General features: G+C 27.5%; 1 protein-coding gene across 1 annotated transcript; it reads left to right on the forward strand.

Moving 5' to 3' along the window:
* LOC109357849 (protein WALLS ARE THIN 1-like) lies at nucleotides 5013-10555 on the forward strand. The gene is made up of 6 exons (XM_019601903.1): nucleotides 5013-5262; nucleotides 6814-6876; nucleotides 7000-7116; nucleotides 7890-8328; nucleotides 9397-9548; nucleotides 10313-10555. The coding sequence occupies exons 1-6, from the start codon at nucleotides 5054-5056 to the stop codon at nucleotides 10491-10493; spliced, it is 1161 nt and encodes a 386-aa protein (XP_019457448.1). The 5' UTR covers nucleotides 5013-5053; the 3' UTR covers nucleotides 10494-10555.

A 13000-nucleotide genomic window follows, 5' to 3' on the forward strand; every position in this document is an offset into this window, starting at 1 on the left:
TCATATGATTAGAAATTTCTTATTTTCTTCATATATTTTGTATTATAACTCTCTTTTCCTATTTGAAGTTTTGATAAATATTGTCTTGTTGTCTTCATTTCTTATCTAATGAAGAACAAAAGTTCTTTATGTTTTAAAACTCTATTGTTAACAATATTAGTTATAAGGGTATAGTTGTAATTTCAACATGTTTATTATTATTATTATTTTTGAAAAATGTAAATTAAAAAAATTGTACTATTGGTGGAAGGCACATGTGTGTACAACTATAAAACCGAGAAAACTTTAGTGAATAAATCTTTTATTATTATTTTTAAAATTAAAATTTTAAAAGTTGTATATTTGGCAGAAATCACATAGCTTCATGAACATTATACCTAATAGCTTCTAAATGTTTTGTGTTTGAAGAGGTGAAGAGTTAACACGGTGTATGGGTAATAAAACCATGTTTTGGATAAAAAAAACGTTAGGGTTTATTTTTATATATAATATATTGGTTCGAAGCTAGAAACCTTATCATTTGTTTAAGTCAATTATAGTATTTTTCCTTCGGGATTTGGTGAAAGAAAAAGGGTAATTTTTCAATATAGTGTTGTTATTGCTATCAGCAACTTGATGCTAGAGATTATTGCATATAGGTTTGCTTTAATTTCCAAATAAATATAATGATGGTTAGGTAAAATTTGTTTAAGGAAAATGATAATTTGAACATACTAAACAATATTTTATCATGCTTATTTTATTGATTTTTTTATATTTTGTATTTCCATCTATTGTATAGTTTGCTAATCCAATGCATTGAATTGGGAAAAACTCAAATCCTATTTTTAAGTTATTTTTGTAGATTTACATTCTTGGTTTTTTTTAAGCTTGTTATTATATAAATTGTATAGTTGACTATACAATGTTGTTCATTACTTCAAATTGGATATTTTAACAATTTATCATTTCAAAGTTTTGATCCTAAGCTTTTATATACCTTTGTATTTTACTATTTTTATTTACATATAACTAAAATAAAACGACCATGTGAATGCACGAATATGCTACTAGTTAAATATGAAAAAATTAAAGTTGATTAATGGCTAGTGGGATGTGATACTCGATCAAAGCGGCACGAATAGGATGGTGCAATATCAAGTGTGTGATGAGTTTTTCGTTTTCATGAAGATGAGAATTGGGAATGCATAGGGTTTTCATCCACCCACCCTGTTTGTGTGTACTATCTATTTGAATAAAGATATATTTTTTTATAGCATGCCTTATATCATGTCACAAACAATTGAAATATATTTAAAAAATTAAATTTTTTTAATTTTTTTTCATTATCATTGATTTTAGACACATTTGAGCAACAAATCCTTATTCTATCTATTGATGCTGAAATTGACGAAGACATTCATATGCTAGGGTGTGCAAGTGCACACCCTCGAATTATTTTCCTCCCCATAATATACTTATTGTTAATATTTGTTGCATCTTTTAATAATATAAAATTGTATCAAAATTTCTTAGTTGTTACATAAAATTTTATATCACTTAATCAATATTATTTTACTTTAATAAGTCATCAACTCAACCACTATAGAGTCAATGATGAAATTAGAAAGTCACTTATTAGAGTAGTTAAATCGATTTACCTTAAAAAATTATCAGTTTTATAAATTACCTAACATTATTTAATAATTTTATATTTCAGTTTAGAAATATTGTTATTACACAAATACTTAATTGAAAACAAATAAAAAGCATTTTGTGATAATACAATGTTACAAATAAGTTGAAAGCATTGCCAAATAATATAGTGTTTTTACAATTTGACTCCAACAAAGACGGTTAAATAATTTTAAACATAATTTAAAAAAATTAAGTTTTGTTACAATGTAAGCTAAAAAATGACAAGTGAACTTCCAATAATGACAAACATAACCACACAAAAAAGCAGAAGATTTTCCCCCCTCACAAGACGTCGTATTGATATTATTTTTAAAAATGATTGATTAAGGCGATAAGACTGGTTAGATAGGTCGAGTTACCGATTTTATGAGCAAAATAGTTAAGTCGAACTGATTCATACCACTTTTAGTTCATAGCCGATCAATTGAGCAAATTGAACCAGTTCGGTGTCCATTCTAGGTTGGACCAGGTAGTCTAATTGAATTCAGTAGTATTGCATTTATTACAATTTGCACCTCCGGACTCTGGGTCCTAATTCGTCATTGGATGCCGATTTGGTCATAGCTTAATTATCATGGTCTGGCTTCAAAGCAGAAATCGTTAAATGTAGTATTGTGAGTTAGACTTCTTTCTATTATTAGAAGGGACAATTCTATTGGATAAAAAAATAATTTTAATGTAAAATAAAGAATACAAATGTCATTATCCTTTGATTTTTCTATGATTTTCTATATAATTGTCATATCTAGTAATGAAGATAAGTCTTATTCCAATATTATAGGCTCAAACAACTCGATTAGTTCAGTAGGCTTATTAATTAATTAATCAATTAGTAACAACATAAGTTATTTGATTTTCTTAACATCAACTCTTAAGGTTGAAGAGAAAGATTGATAAATAAATATGTTTTTTATTGAAAATGATTTAGTTGAAAATAACAAATTTTATATCTTCATTTTATCAATAAAATTTACTCATTTTTAATTTCTTATCCTTGTTTTTCAATTATTATTTTTGGGCCAAGGACAAGTACGGTAGAGGTTGTCTTGTCTACAAAGTACGGTAAAGTGGAATAAGAAAGAATGTGGATACAAGAAAAAAACATTTGAAGGCTACCAACAAAATGTCTTTTTAAGGTAATTGTGAGCCATGGCCTATTCTTTCCATTCTCTCCTTTTTCTTTTATAAAGGAAAAAAACGTATGCATCTAAGAATTATTAACATTATCATTACATTATTCAATATTTATATCTAATTATTATTAAGTATTAAATATAAATAATACAAATGAATAATAAAAATGTGTATATAAATAAAATTCTTATTTTATGTGAGCAATTCAATGCATATGTGTATATTTTTTATAGGTAAGAATTTAACTTTGATTCTTATATGGAAATATTTCATTGATAGAATTACCACTTTTACCATACTAAATATATATTCCAAATAAGATTATCTTCTATGGAAAATAATTATAATATAGGATTCCCAATTTGAAGAACTTGATATTTATGTGGAATCAAATTTGAATTTAATTTAAAAAAGTTAATTTATGAATTAAACGAGTTGAACTTGACCTAAAAACTGAACTCTTTAGATAAACGAGTTAAACTTAAACTATTATAGTTTAAATCTTTAGATTTATGAGTTGACTCAATCACACACACATATATATATATATATACATATAAATTTATACAAATTAAATTTTATATCATATATATACATACTATATATATAAACACTAATATACATAATCTATATATATATATAATACAAATTGTTAGAAATATTTTATAATACATATACCTTTTATATAAAAGTTGCGCGTCGATTGGTACTCCATGCCGGTCACCTGCATTCTTATTTTTTATATATAGAATGTATCATCTTCATATTATACTATTTAAGAAAACTATCATGCTATATATGCTGGAAGTTAAAAATGAAAGCACATTGTTATGACTAAGTAATTTATCCACATTTCAAATTTTTTGTCATAATCAATATAATTTACTTATCCATTGAAAAAAAAGCCACATCAGTTTGAAAATGGGAGGCTTAGAAATTGATGTGGTAATTAAAAAGGAAGCATTAATTTACATTAAGAGAAATATAATATTTAGAAACATGAAATTAGAAGTTATAAAGATTAATATAGATAAACATGAAATTAGGAGTTATAAAATATTAAATAGGAAACATAAAATACTTTATGAATAGTTATTTTATGTTATCAATTTATTAAGTAGTATAGAAATATTAATGTATATTGATTTGATGATAATTTATATAAATATGAAATTAGAAGTTATAAAGATAAAATATGGAAACATAAAATGCTTAATAGGCAGTTATTTTATGTTTATTGTATATTAGTGTAGATAAACATGAAATTAAAAGTTATAAAAGATAAAATAAGGAAACATAAAATATTTGATGAATAATTATTTTATGTTTATTAATATTAGTATAGATAAATATAAAATTAGCAGTTATAAAAGATTAAATAAGGAAACATAAAATATTTCATGAGTAGTTATTTTATGTTATATATATATATATATATATATATATATTAAATTTTGATATAAAGAAATTTCAAACTTAATTCTCTTTATATACAAAAACATAATATATATAAATAAATGTATGTGTATTAGTGATGTGATAATCAGACTAAATTGGATAGTTCGACAGGTTTGACAACTAACCGGACCTGAAAATTGCTCTTGTTTGTAGTCTTAACCAAATGAGGAGTTGAACCACTTTGAACCGGAGAAATTTCGGTCCAACCATGTTAAACCCGGTTGAACCGCAATAACCTGGGAATTGAACTAGACGGTTTACTTAAAATTTTAAAAAATAGAATATTACTCTCATGTTTCGTTTTACTCTGGTCCAAAAAAGACGGAAAGATGTTATTTCAATATAATTATTTTGTATTTATATATAACTATATATTTATAGATAGAAAATGATAAATTATATATGAAATCATCAAATTCAACCAAACAGTTTAAACACTTAAACCAGTTTAACCTAATATGAGATATATTTCTGTTCAGTGTCTAGCTCAAATTTCATAATATTGATGTGTATAATATTTACTATTCAAATTGATGAGCCATATGATTAGGAGGAATACTCAATCCCTAGAGAGTGCTGAGTCAACCACAATTCATTTTTATCATTACTTATCATTACAAGGAAAACTCAATTTTCTTTTCTCACTCACTCGTCAGTGTATTTATATCCCATATGATGGCCTATCATCTTCAACAAGAATTTCTTTCCTTCACTTCTTTTACTAAGACTAGCTAGGCCTCAATTTTTGTGGTCAAAGTTCATAGTCTCTTGTTCATTCTCCAATATGTCTGATTCTTCTAGGAGAATGTGGTGCTTCGTGCCCGAACGGTTTCAACTGCATGTGGCCATGTTGCTCACACAGTTTTGCTTTGCTGGATTTCATGTGCTATCTCGAAATGCCCTTAACATGGGCGTCAACAAATTCGTTTTCCCAGTCTATAGGAACCTCATTGCTCTTGTTCTACTCCTTCCTTTTGCCTACTTCTTGGAAAAGTTAGTTCTCCTTTAACCAACTAATATACCCAACAATATGCTTTTATATTATGTATATAAATTGACATAGGGTAGTTAAACTATTTTATAATTTTTAACTTCCAATTGGCAGTAATTAATTAATTGGGTAAATGTATATGGCGTTGTTTAATTAAAACAAATTCTCTTTGGATTAAGATATTAAAATCTAAGTATATAGTGTAGGATATTGATGAGCTTGGTTTTAGGGAAGCAGGTGAGTCTCTGGATGGACTTTGATGGAGATATTTGAAGAGAGTGATAAGTGGATTAAATTATACACAAGAAGGATGGATTGTCATTTTAGAAAAGTGGCGGGGACATAAAAAACACTAGATTCTAGGTTGATTTTTGGGTGGATGATAGACCTTTGAAATACTCATTTGAGAGACTTTTCAATTTGACCATGGACAAAGAAGCTTTGGTTTCTTAGTTGGGACACTGCGTACATGGCGTTTGGAATTGACAAATCCCTAGGAAGAGAGATCTTTATGAGTGAAAAAACTTTTGATTGAGGAACTCCTAAAGGTCATTAGCCTTCTTGTTATTAAGAAGTAGGAAGAGGATCATTAAATTTGGACCAATGATGTGTGAAAGACTTATACGGTTAAATTGACTTATAAAGTTATTTGGAAAAAGGGTAACACAAGAACAGAGGACCTAAAAATGTGGCGCTTCATGTGGAAGTGTATGACACCTTTGAAAACTTAGATGCTTGCATGGAGGATCATGTTAGATGGACTTCCTTCTAAGGAGCAGTTAGCTAAAAAAGGTGTTAGTATTGACAATAATGGCTTTTTGTGTTTTTGATGCAATGACCATCAAGATACTATAGATCATTTGTTTTTCTCTTGTCATTTTTTTATGGAACTTTGTAGCTCATCTATTGGTGGTTGAGACTAGAAGTGGTCTTCCCCCCAAATTAAAGTGATAATTTTGACATAAGTTTATTATATGATTTGGATGGTTGGAATTTTATCTCTTTGGAACTGTAGGAATGTCATTGTTTTTAACAATAAGGAAGCTTGTATGTTTGTGGATAATATTAAGTTCAAGTCATAGATATAAATCAAAAGAAAACATAAACTGGCTAATATGTTTTGGTTTAGATGGACTTCTAATCTAATCTTAAGCTTGAAGTGTTATTGTTAGTTTTAGTCTTATTTTGTATGGGTTTTGGGTTTGTATTTCTGTGATTTTTGTTGAGGGTTTATGTAGGAGAGGTGTATCTTACCATAAATTCTTATTGGTTGAAACAAAATTATTTAAGTTAAAATAATAATTATTAAATATTTTTTTGGTTAATCATATCTCTTGACACATAGAGTGACACAAAAGAGTGAGACAGCAGATATGTATATATCTTATTGCTACCCCAATCTTATTTGGTTGTACTATTACTCTGTTTTGACTGAAGTAATTTTTTATCTTGTCTCTTTAATAAAGTTTTACATATCATACAAAAATTATTATGAATGTGTTTACCTCAACAAGGACTTGTTCCTTAATTTGTTTCCTTTCCTTTATATTCAGGAAGGAGAGGCCAGCGATTACTTTAAACTTCCTCGGCCAGTTCTTTCTTCTAGCACTTGTCGGGTATGTATGTCTAATTCTCAAGCCATGTAAAAATTTAATTAGAGAAGGTCAAAAGAAAACAAAATAAAAACTATATTTCAAATTTAGGATGGTCTTATGTTAATAATAATGTTGCTTAACCAGGGTTACAGCAAATCAAGGTTTATACTTGCTTGGGTTGGAGAACACATCCCCTACCTTCGTATCAGCAATACAAAACTCCGTCCCAGCCATTACATTTCTCATGGCAGTCATACTCAGGCGAGCCCTTAACTAATTAATAAAATAATTATCATTGTTCATATGTGGATATATATATATATATATATTTATTGAATAATTAAGATTAAAAGATAAATAGAGATTATTTTTTAAGTGAGTCTGTTATCGATACCGATAACTAACTTTTAATAATAGTCATGCATGGTTGTAAATCCAAGTTTATTGCTCTCACATTTTTTATATAAAAACTTTGAAAAATAATAAATATAAGCCTTACAACTATACATGAATGATTAAGATTAAAAGTTAATTATTGGTTATATTATAGTCATGTGCATATATATTTTAATCTTAAACATTCAAATAAAATCTAACCGTCCATATTAAATATTCTTATTTATAACACTAAAATATTATTTTCACGTTAGTGACTCCATATATATATATATATATATATATATAATTAAGCTTTCATATTGTTGTTGTTGTCACATTTGCTATGTTTATGGACTATCACTAGAAAATATGTGATCAATACATGAATTCATGAGTCCAAATTTTAAAAATATTATTTGCTTATAAATGTAAGACTACATACACCTCTTTCAAAACCATATTAAGTGTGAGTCTGATGAACCAAGTCACTCGCCAATTATAATTGTGATCGTGATGCACTTCCACAAACTACATAATCCATAATTGTTGAGCCTTCAATTACAGTTGTGGATCATAATTGTACACCAACAATATACAATATATATTTTTATTAATAATGTGTATTATTTGGTGAATAATTGGTTATGCAATTTCAGGATAGAGCAAGTGAAGCTGAAGAGAAAAGATGGGGTGGCTAAGGTAGCAGGAACCATATTCTGTGTAGCTGGGGCTACAGTGATTACATTTTACAAGGGTCCAACAATATATAGTCCAACTAAACCACTACTTAACAGCATCATCACAACAATTACAACACCACAAGTATTTGATTTTGGGTCAGTCTCAGTTGGAGATGCAAAGGAAAAGAACTGGATCCTTGGTTGCTTCTACCTCATAGGACATTGCTTGTCTTGGGCTGGTTGGCTTGTGTTTCAAACACCTCTCCTTAAAAAATTCCCTGCTCGCCTCTCTGTCACTTCCTACACTTTTTTCTTTGGACTCTTGCAATTTCTTCTTATTGCTTTGATCTTTGAAAGAGATGCAAAGGCTTGGGTTTTTCACTCTGCTCAAGAAGCTTTGACAATTTTATACGGGGTTAGTAACTACTTTATATGTTCTCATCAAGAATATAGTGTAGCATGGGCCTGGTAAGGGAAATGTTGGTAGAGTTATTTTTTGAACCTAGATTTGATTTTAGACCCAAAATTAATTTGACCCTAAATATCGATTGAGACAACATTCGAACTCAAATCTAGACCCTATTAAATATAATGCATGTTGAATATATATATATATATATATATATATATTCTTAATCATATATATATATAATAAAAAAATGAGAGAACCAATGATAAATGAGTAACCATGAGACGAGACAGGTAGCGGCGTGTTTATCCTCCTATTCGGCTCTAAATATTTTCTAGGTCTAATTTTTGAAATCAAATCTGACCTAGACCCAATGAGACTCGACCCTATTTGGGTCTGATGAGTGGGTAAGATTGGACCAAACTAGATGAGTGGGTAGGTCGGGTCCTGCTCACCTGCTAAGATGATACGAAATGTAACTGAATAGAGCTAGTCACTTTCTCAACAAAAAAATCATGTAATTTTTTTAGTGTAATATTTATGCATCGTTAGTATAAATAATTTTATGCATTCAATATATTATTTATCATTTATTTATATTATTTTTTACTTTTTTTGAAAGGTCAATGTTGATTAAAAATGAATAGTAAATAATAGTCTAATGATATATAAAAAACTGTTATATAGATTTTATCATTTTTTATAATCTAGTGGAGTTTGAGTTGTGACATTTATGTACAAAACATGATGTAACTTCCACCATGGTGTAATTTCTATTTCTTGCTTTGTCCTTCACAATATTTAATTTTTACAAAAAAAAATTTATATAATTCAAATTAACCACCACCGACACATTATTAATCATATCTCTTACCTTAAACTAAACATTATCATAAACACACAAAAATATAATATAAAGTACACCGAATATAACAAATATATTCTAATTATAAAAAATAAATATATAAAAATTAAATACGTACTACCATGCAATATTGACCGACAGAAGTATATGTACACACTTGTAATATATAAAGTTGATATATTTTAATGTTTAATATATAAATATTGCAGGGAGTGGTGATATCAGGAATTGCCTTTACTGTACAGATATGGTGCATTGACCGAAGTGGTCCTGTATTCGTCGCTATGTTTCAGCCTGTACAGACTTTCGTTGTTGCACTTTTTGCTTCACTTGCTTTAGGCGAAGAATTCCACTTGGGAGGGTTAGTCCCTTAATTACCTTGCTAATTTTCATTTTGATTGTTTAATACTGAGGTAAAGTGAAAAAAATTCTGAGAAATATAGTGAAAAATAAGAGAGATACCCCTTAAAAAATAAATATAACACACACATTAGTTTTATTTTCAATGTTTAACTGCTTTGATAGATAAGTATTTTATGTGCTACTTTATATAGAGAGATTCACTTACTCTAAAGTAAGTTTAAAATTTTTATCACATACCGTAGCTATCAGTTATATGAAAATTTAATGGCTTAGATTTACTCATTAATTTAAACTATTGGATTTTCTTAGAAATGATAGATAAGATGTACTCTTACCTTGAGAAATTGGTAGTCACTTAATTAGTTAATACCCCATTCATCATTTTACCATGCTATTTCTATGTATTATTCGAGTAAATATCTACTGTCCCAAAATAATGTACAATTTCATGTATTATTATTTATAATTGGTCGGAAAAATAATTAGTTATTAAAATTTAATTTAAATATATTTTTTCAACCAATCATAATCACTGACATATTGAGTAGTATACAACAGATGTGTCCCATATTAGTCTCTCTTGTATTCTCAAATTATTATTTTTTAAATTTTCTTAAAATTCTAACGCATGGTTAATTAGTCTACAAACTGCTTAACTCATTTAACTAAAATTGTTGCTTTTTTTTTACTCTGTTATTTAAATATATATTCCTTCTAATTTGGTTCTTGCCATGTGGCTGGATGTATTTCTTGATTTTATAGGCTCATTGGGGCAGTGTTGGTTGTAGTGGGACTGTACCTAGTCTTACGGGGTAGGAGTGAAGAGAAGAAATTTGCAATGAAACAACTTGCAATTGCAGAACGTAGCATCCTTAGACCTGCAAGCCATGACAAATCATCACTTACTCAGCCACTCCTCCCATCATCAACACAAAATGTTTGATAATAAGAGCATCTTCCTCCATCCATTCTTAAATCATTTTTATTGAAATAAAAATGTTTTTCCTTTCATTTGTTAATGTAGGTACAAAGGTTGAATGAGAGAGAAATCATTTGTTATTATAAAATATAAAAGTACAATGAAGTTGTGGATCACAAATAAGAATAAAAATGATATTTGTAGAAAAATTAAATGTTTTTCTTAATTTATGATGATATGTAATAAATTATAAAATAATACATTCGAACCAAATAAGAATAAAATTTGTATGAGATGCTATAAAGAACAATGTTATTAAAACCGTACCGGTTATCAAATTGGTCAGAGTGATACAATGGTTCAACCGGTGGTTCAGTAATTAAATCGCATAGCGGTTAAACCAGACATACCTACTTATATTTTTATATATATATAAAAACCTATAACAAAAAAATTCCAAATAGGTAGATACTCAAATTTATAAGTCATGTTTATAATCTACTCAAAATTCACATAAACAAACAACTTTAAATCTTTAACAAATTAAAAATCTAAATTACAAAACATATATCAATCCAAAAGTATTAGTTAACAATCACAAAATATAAATAAATGACACAAGTTCATAACCCACTCTCCAAAACAAATAAATTTGGAGTTTTAACATTTAACACCAAAGAGTCAAAGTTGTCTTATATCGTTATTATATTTTTGCACCAAATCCTATCTTTAGATAGAACTCCAAGATTACACGAATGTCACTGAGATTACACACGAATGTTAGGAACCAAAATGTGTAGAAGCATGTGTCTTGAAGTGTTGAAGAAGAGTTGGAAAGATGGGTCACATTGTTAAGTTTAAAAAAAAAATATATATGTATAAATCGGTCGGTTTAGTTAAATACCGGCTGGTTCACCGGTTTTAACCAGTTTTGACTGGCTTTGATACTTGGCCGATTCACCGGTTTTCCAGTTGAACCGGCCGGTACGGTCCGATTTTGATATCATTGATAAAGAGAACCATGTACCTTTAAACCACATCATATTTTCTTGGGGAACACAAATGTTATCACAAAATATGTCACTCATATGTTATTTGTGATTGATTGAAAAAATATAGTTGAATAAAATGTGACAATTAAGTATTTTTTGACACAGTTATATATATAATATGACATATTTTTTTAGAACAAAACATATGCTCCAATAAGAAAGGTTTTTTCATGATTCATATTTTTTATTTAATTTAATTTTTTATATTTTATTTCCTTTATTTTATGGAATGATGTAATGCTGGATGACTGGATGTCACTACCTAAGGTGGGCCTAGAGCCTGAAATACCATATGCTTCTATATTTCAATTTGTGGTTAGATTTACTAAAATAACTAGCAAGTTACCCGTGCATTTGCATGGACCGTAATTTTTGTCACATGGTTAAAAATGTACATATTGCATGTGCATTTATATGATTAAGAACATACATGTTACCTGTGTATTCATATTGTTAAGAACAAACATGTGACTCATACATTTGAATGATTCACACATATGTTACTCGTACATTCACATTGCTAAGAATACATATATTAATTGCACATTTGTATAGTTAAAACACACATGTTACTCCTACATTCGCATTATTAAGATCACATGTTTCACCAATATTACTGATGCAAGTCCAATTTTATAAAATGATTACATTTTTATCAATAAAATTATTGAACTTCAATGAACGACATTAATTATATTTCTCACACAAAATAAAAGATAACATTTTGAAACAAACCCAAATGAGAAAATAAAAATACATAAGTTTAAATAACAGTGTCAACCTCTATTATGTTATATTTTAGTGAACTTTTCAACATGCTTTGAAAAAACTAAACACAATTCTTTATCAAAAAATATATACATGATGAGCATTGTGTGAAATTTATATCCATAATGAATATAACGTGAAATTAAGAAATCAAAAATAAATATAAAATAAATTCATTCATTATCAGAGTCAAATCAAATCAAATCAAATCAAATATATTATTTTTAAGCCATAAATAAATTTTAGACAAATGTAACTCTTTTATTATCAAAATAAAATTAATTCTAAAAAATATTACTCATTTAGGCAATTCTCTCTTTTCTTTGTGATATGAACAAATTCATAAATAAAAATATAAAAAAGTATTAATATACATAGTTGCAATAATAATAAAAAATAATCATATAATGGATATAATATTATTATTTTTAGCTCATTTATGATATCATAGCTCATTTATTAGTAATAGGATTGAATTCTACTATTTAAGTTTTAAAAATAATTAAATACTATTATTCGAGAACATTTTAAGATCTATTTAAATAATTAACAATATTACAAATGATTCTTTCGAAATAAATTTATTGTTTATCATTTTTCAAACAACAATGTAGAATATCTATAGAATTCATTATAAATTGTGATATCATATCTCATTCTATTAATAATAATAATGAATTCCTACTATTTAAGTTTTAAAAAATGATATTA

The sequence above is a fragment of the Lupinus angustifolius genome, chromosome LG10 (assembly GCF_001865875.1).
Source record: "Lupinus angustifolius cultivar Tanjil chromosome LG10, LupAngTanjil_v1.0, whole genome shotgun sequence".
NCBI lineage: Eukaryota > Viridiplantae > Streptophyta > Magnoliopsida > Fabales > Fabaceae > Lupinus > Lupinus angustifolius.

Bases quoted from the DNA above. Each gene is read 5' to 3' on its own strand.
- LOC109357849 (XM_019601903.1), top strand. From the start codon at position 5,054: ATGTCTGATTCTTCTAGGAGAATGTGGTGCTTCGTGCCCGAACGGTTT. The intron at 6,877-6,999 runs GTATGTATGTCT...TTGCTTAACCAG, and splicing joins TTTCTTCTAGCACTTGTCGG to GGTTACAGCAAATCAAGGTT. The intron at 9,549-10,312 runs GTTAGTCCCTTA...TTGATTTTATAG, and splicing joins GAAGAATTCCACTTGGGAGG to GCTCATTGGGGCAGTGTTGG.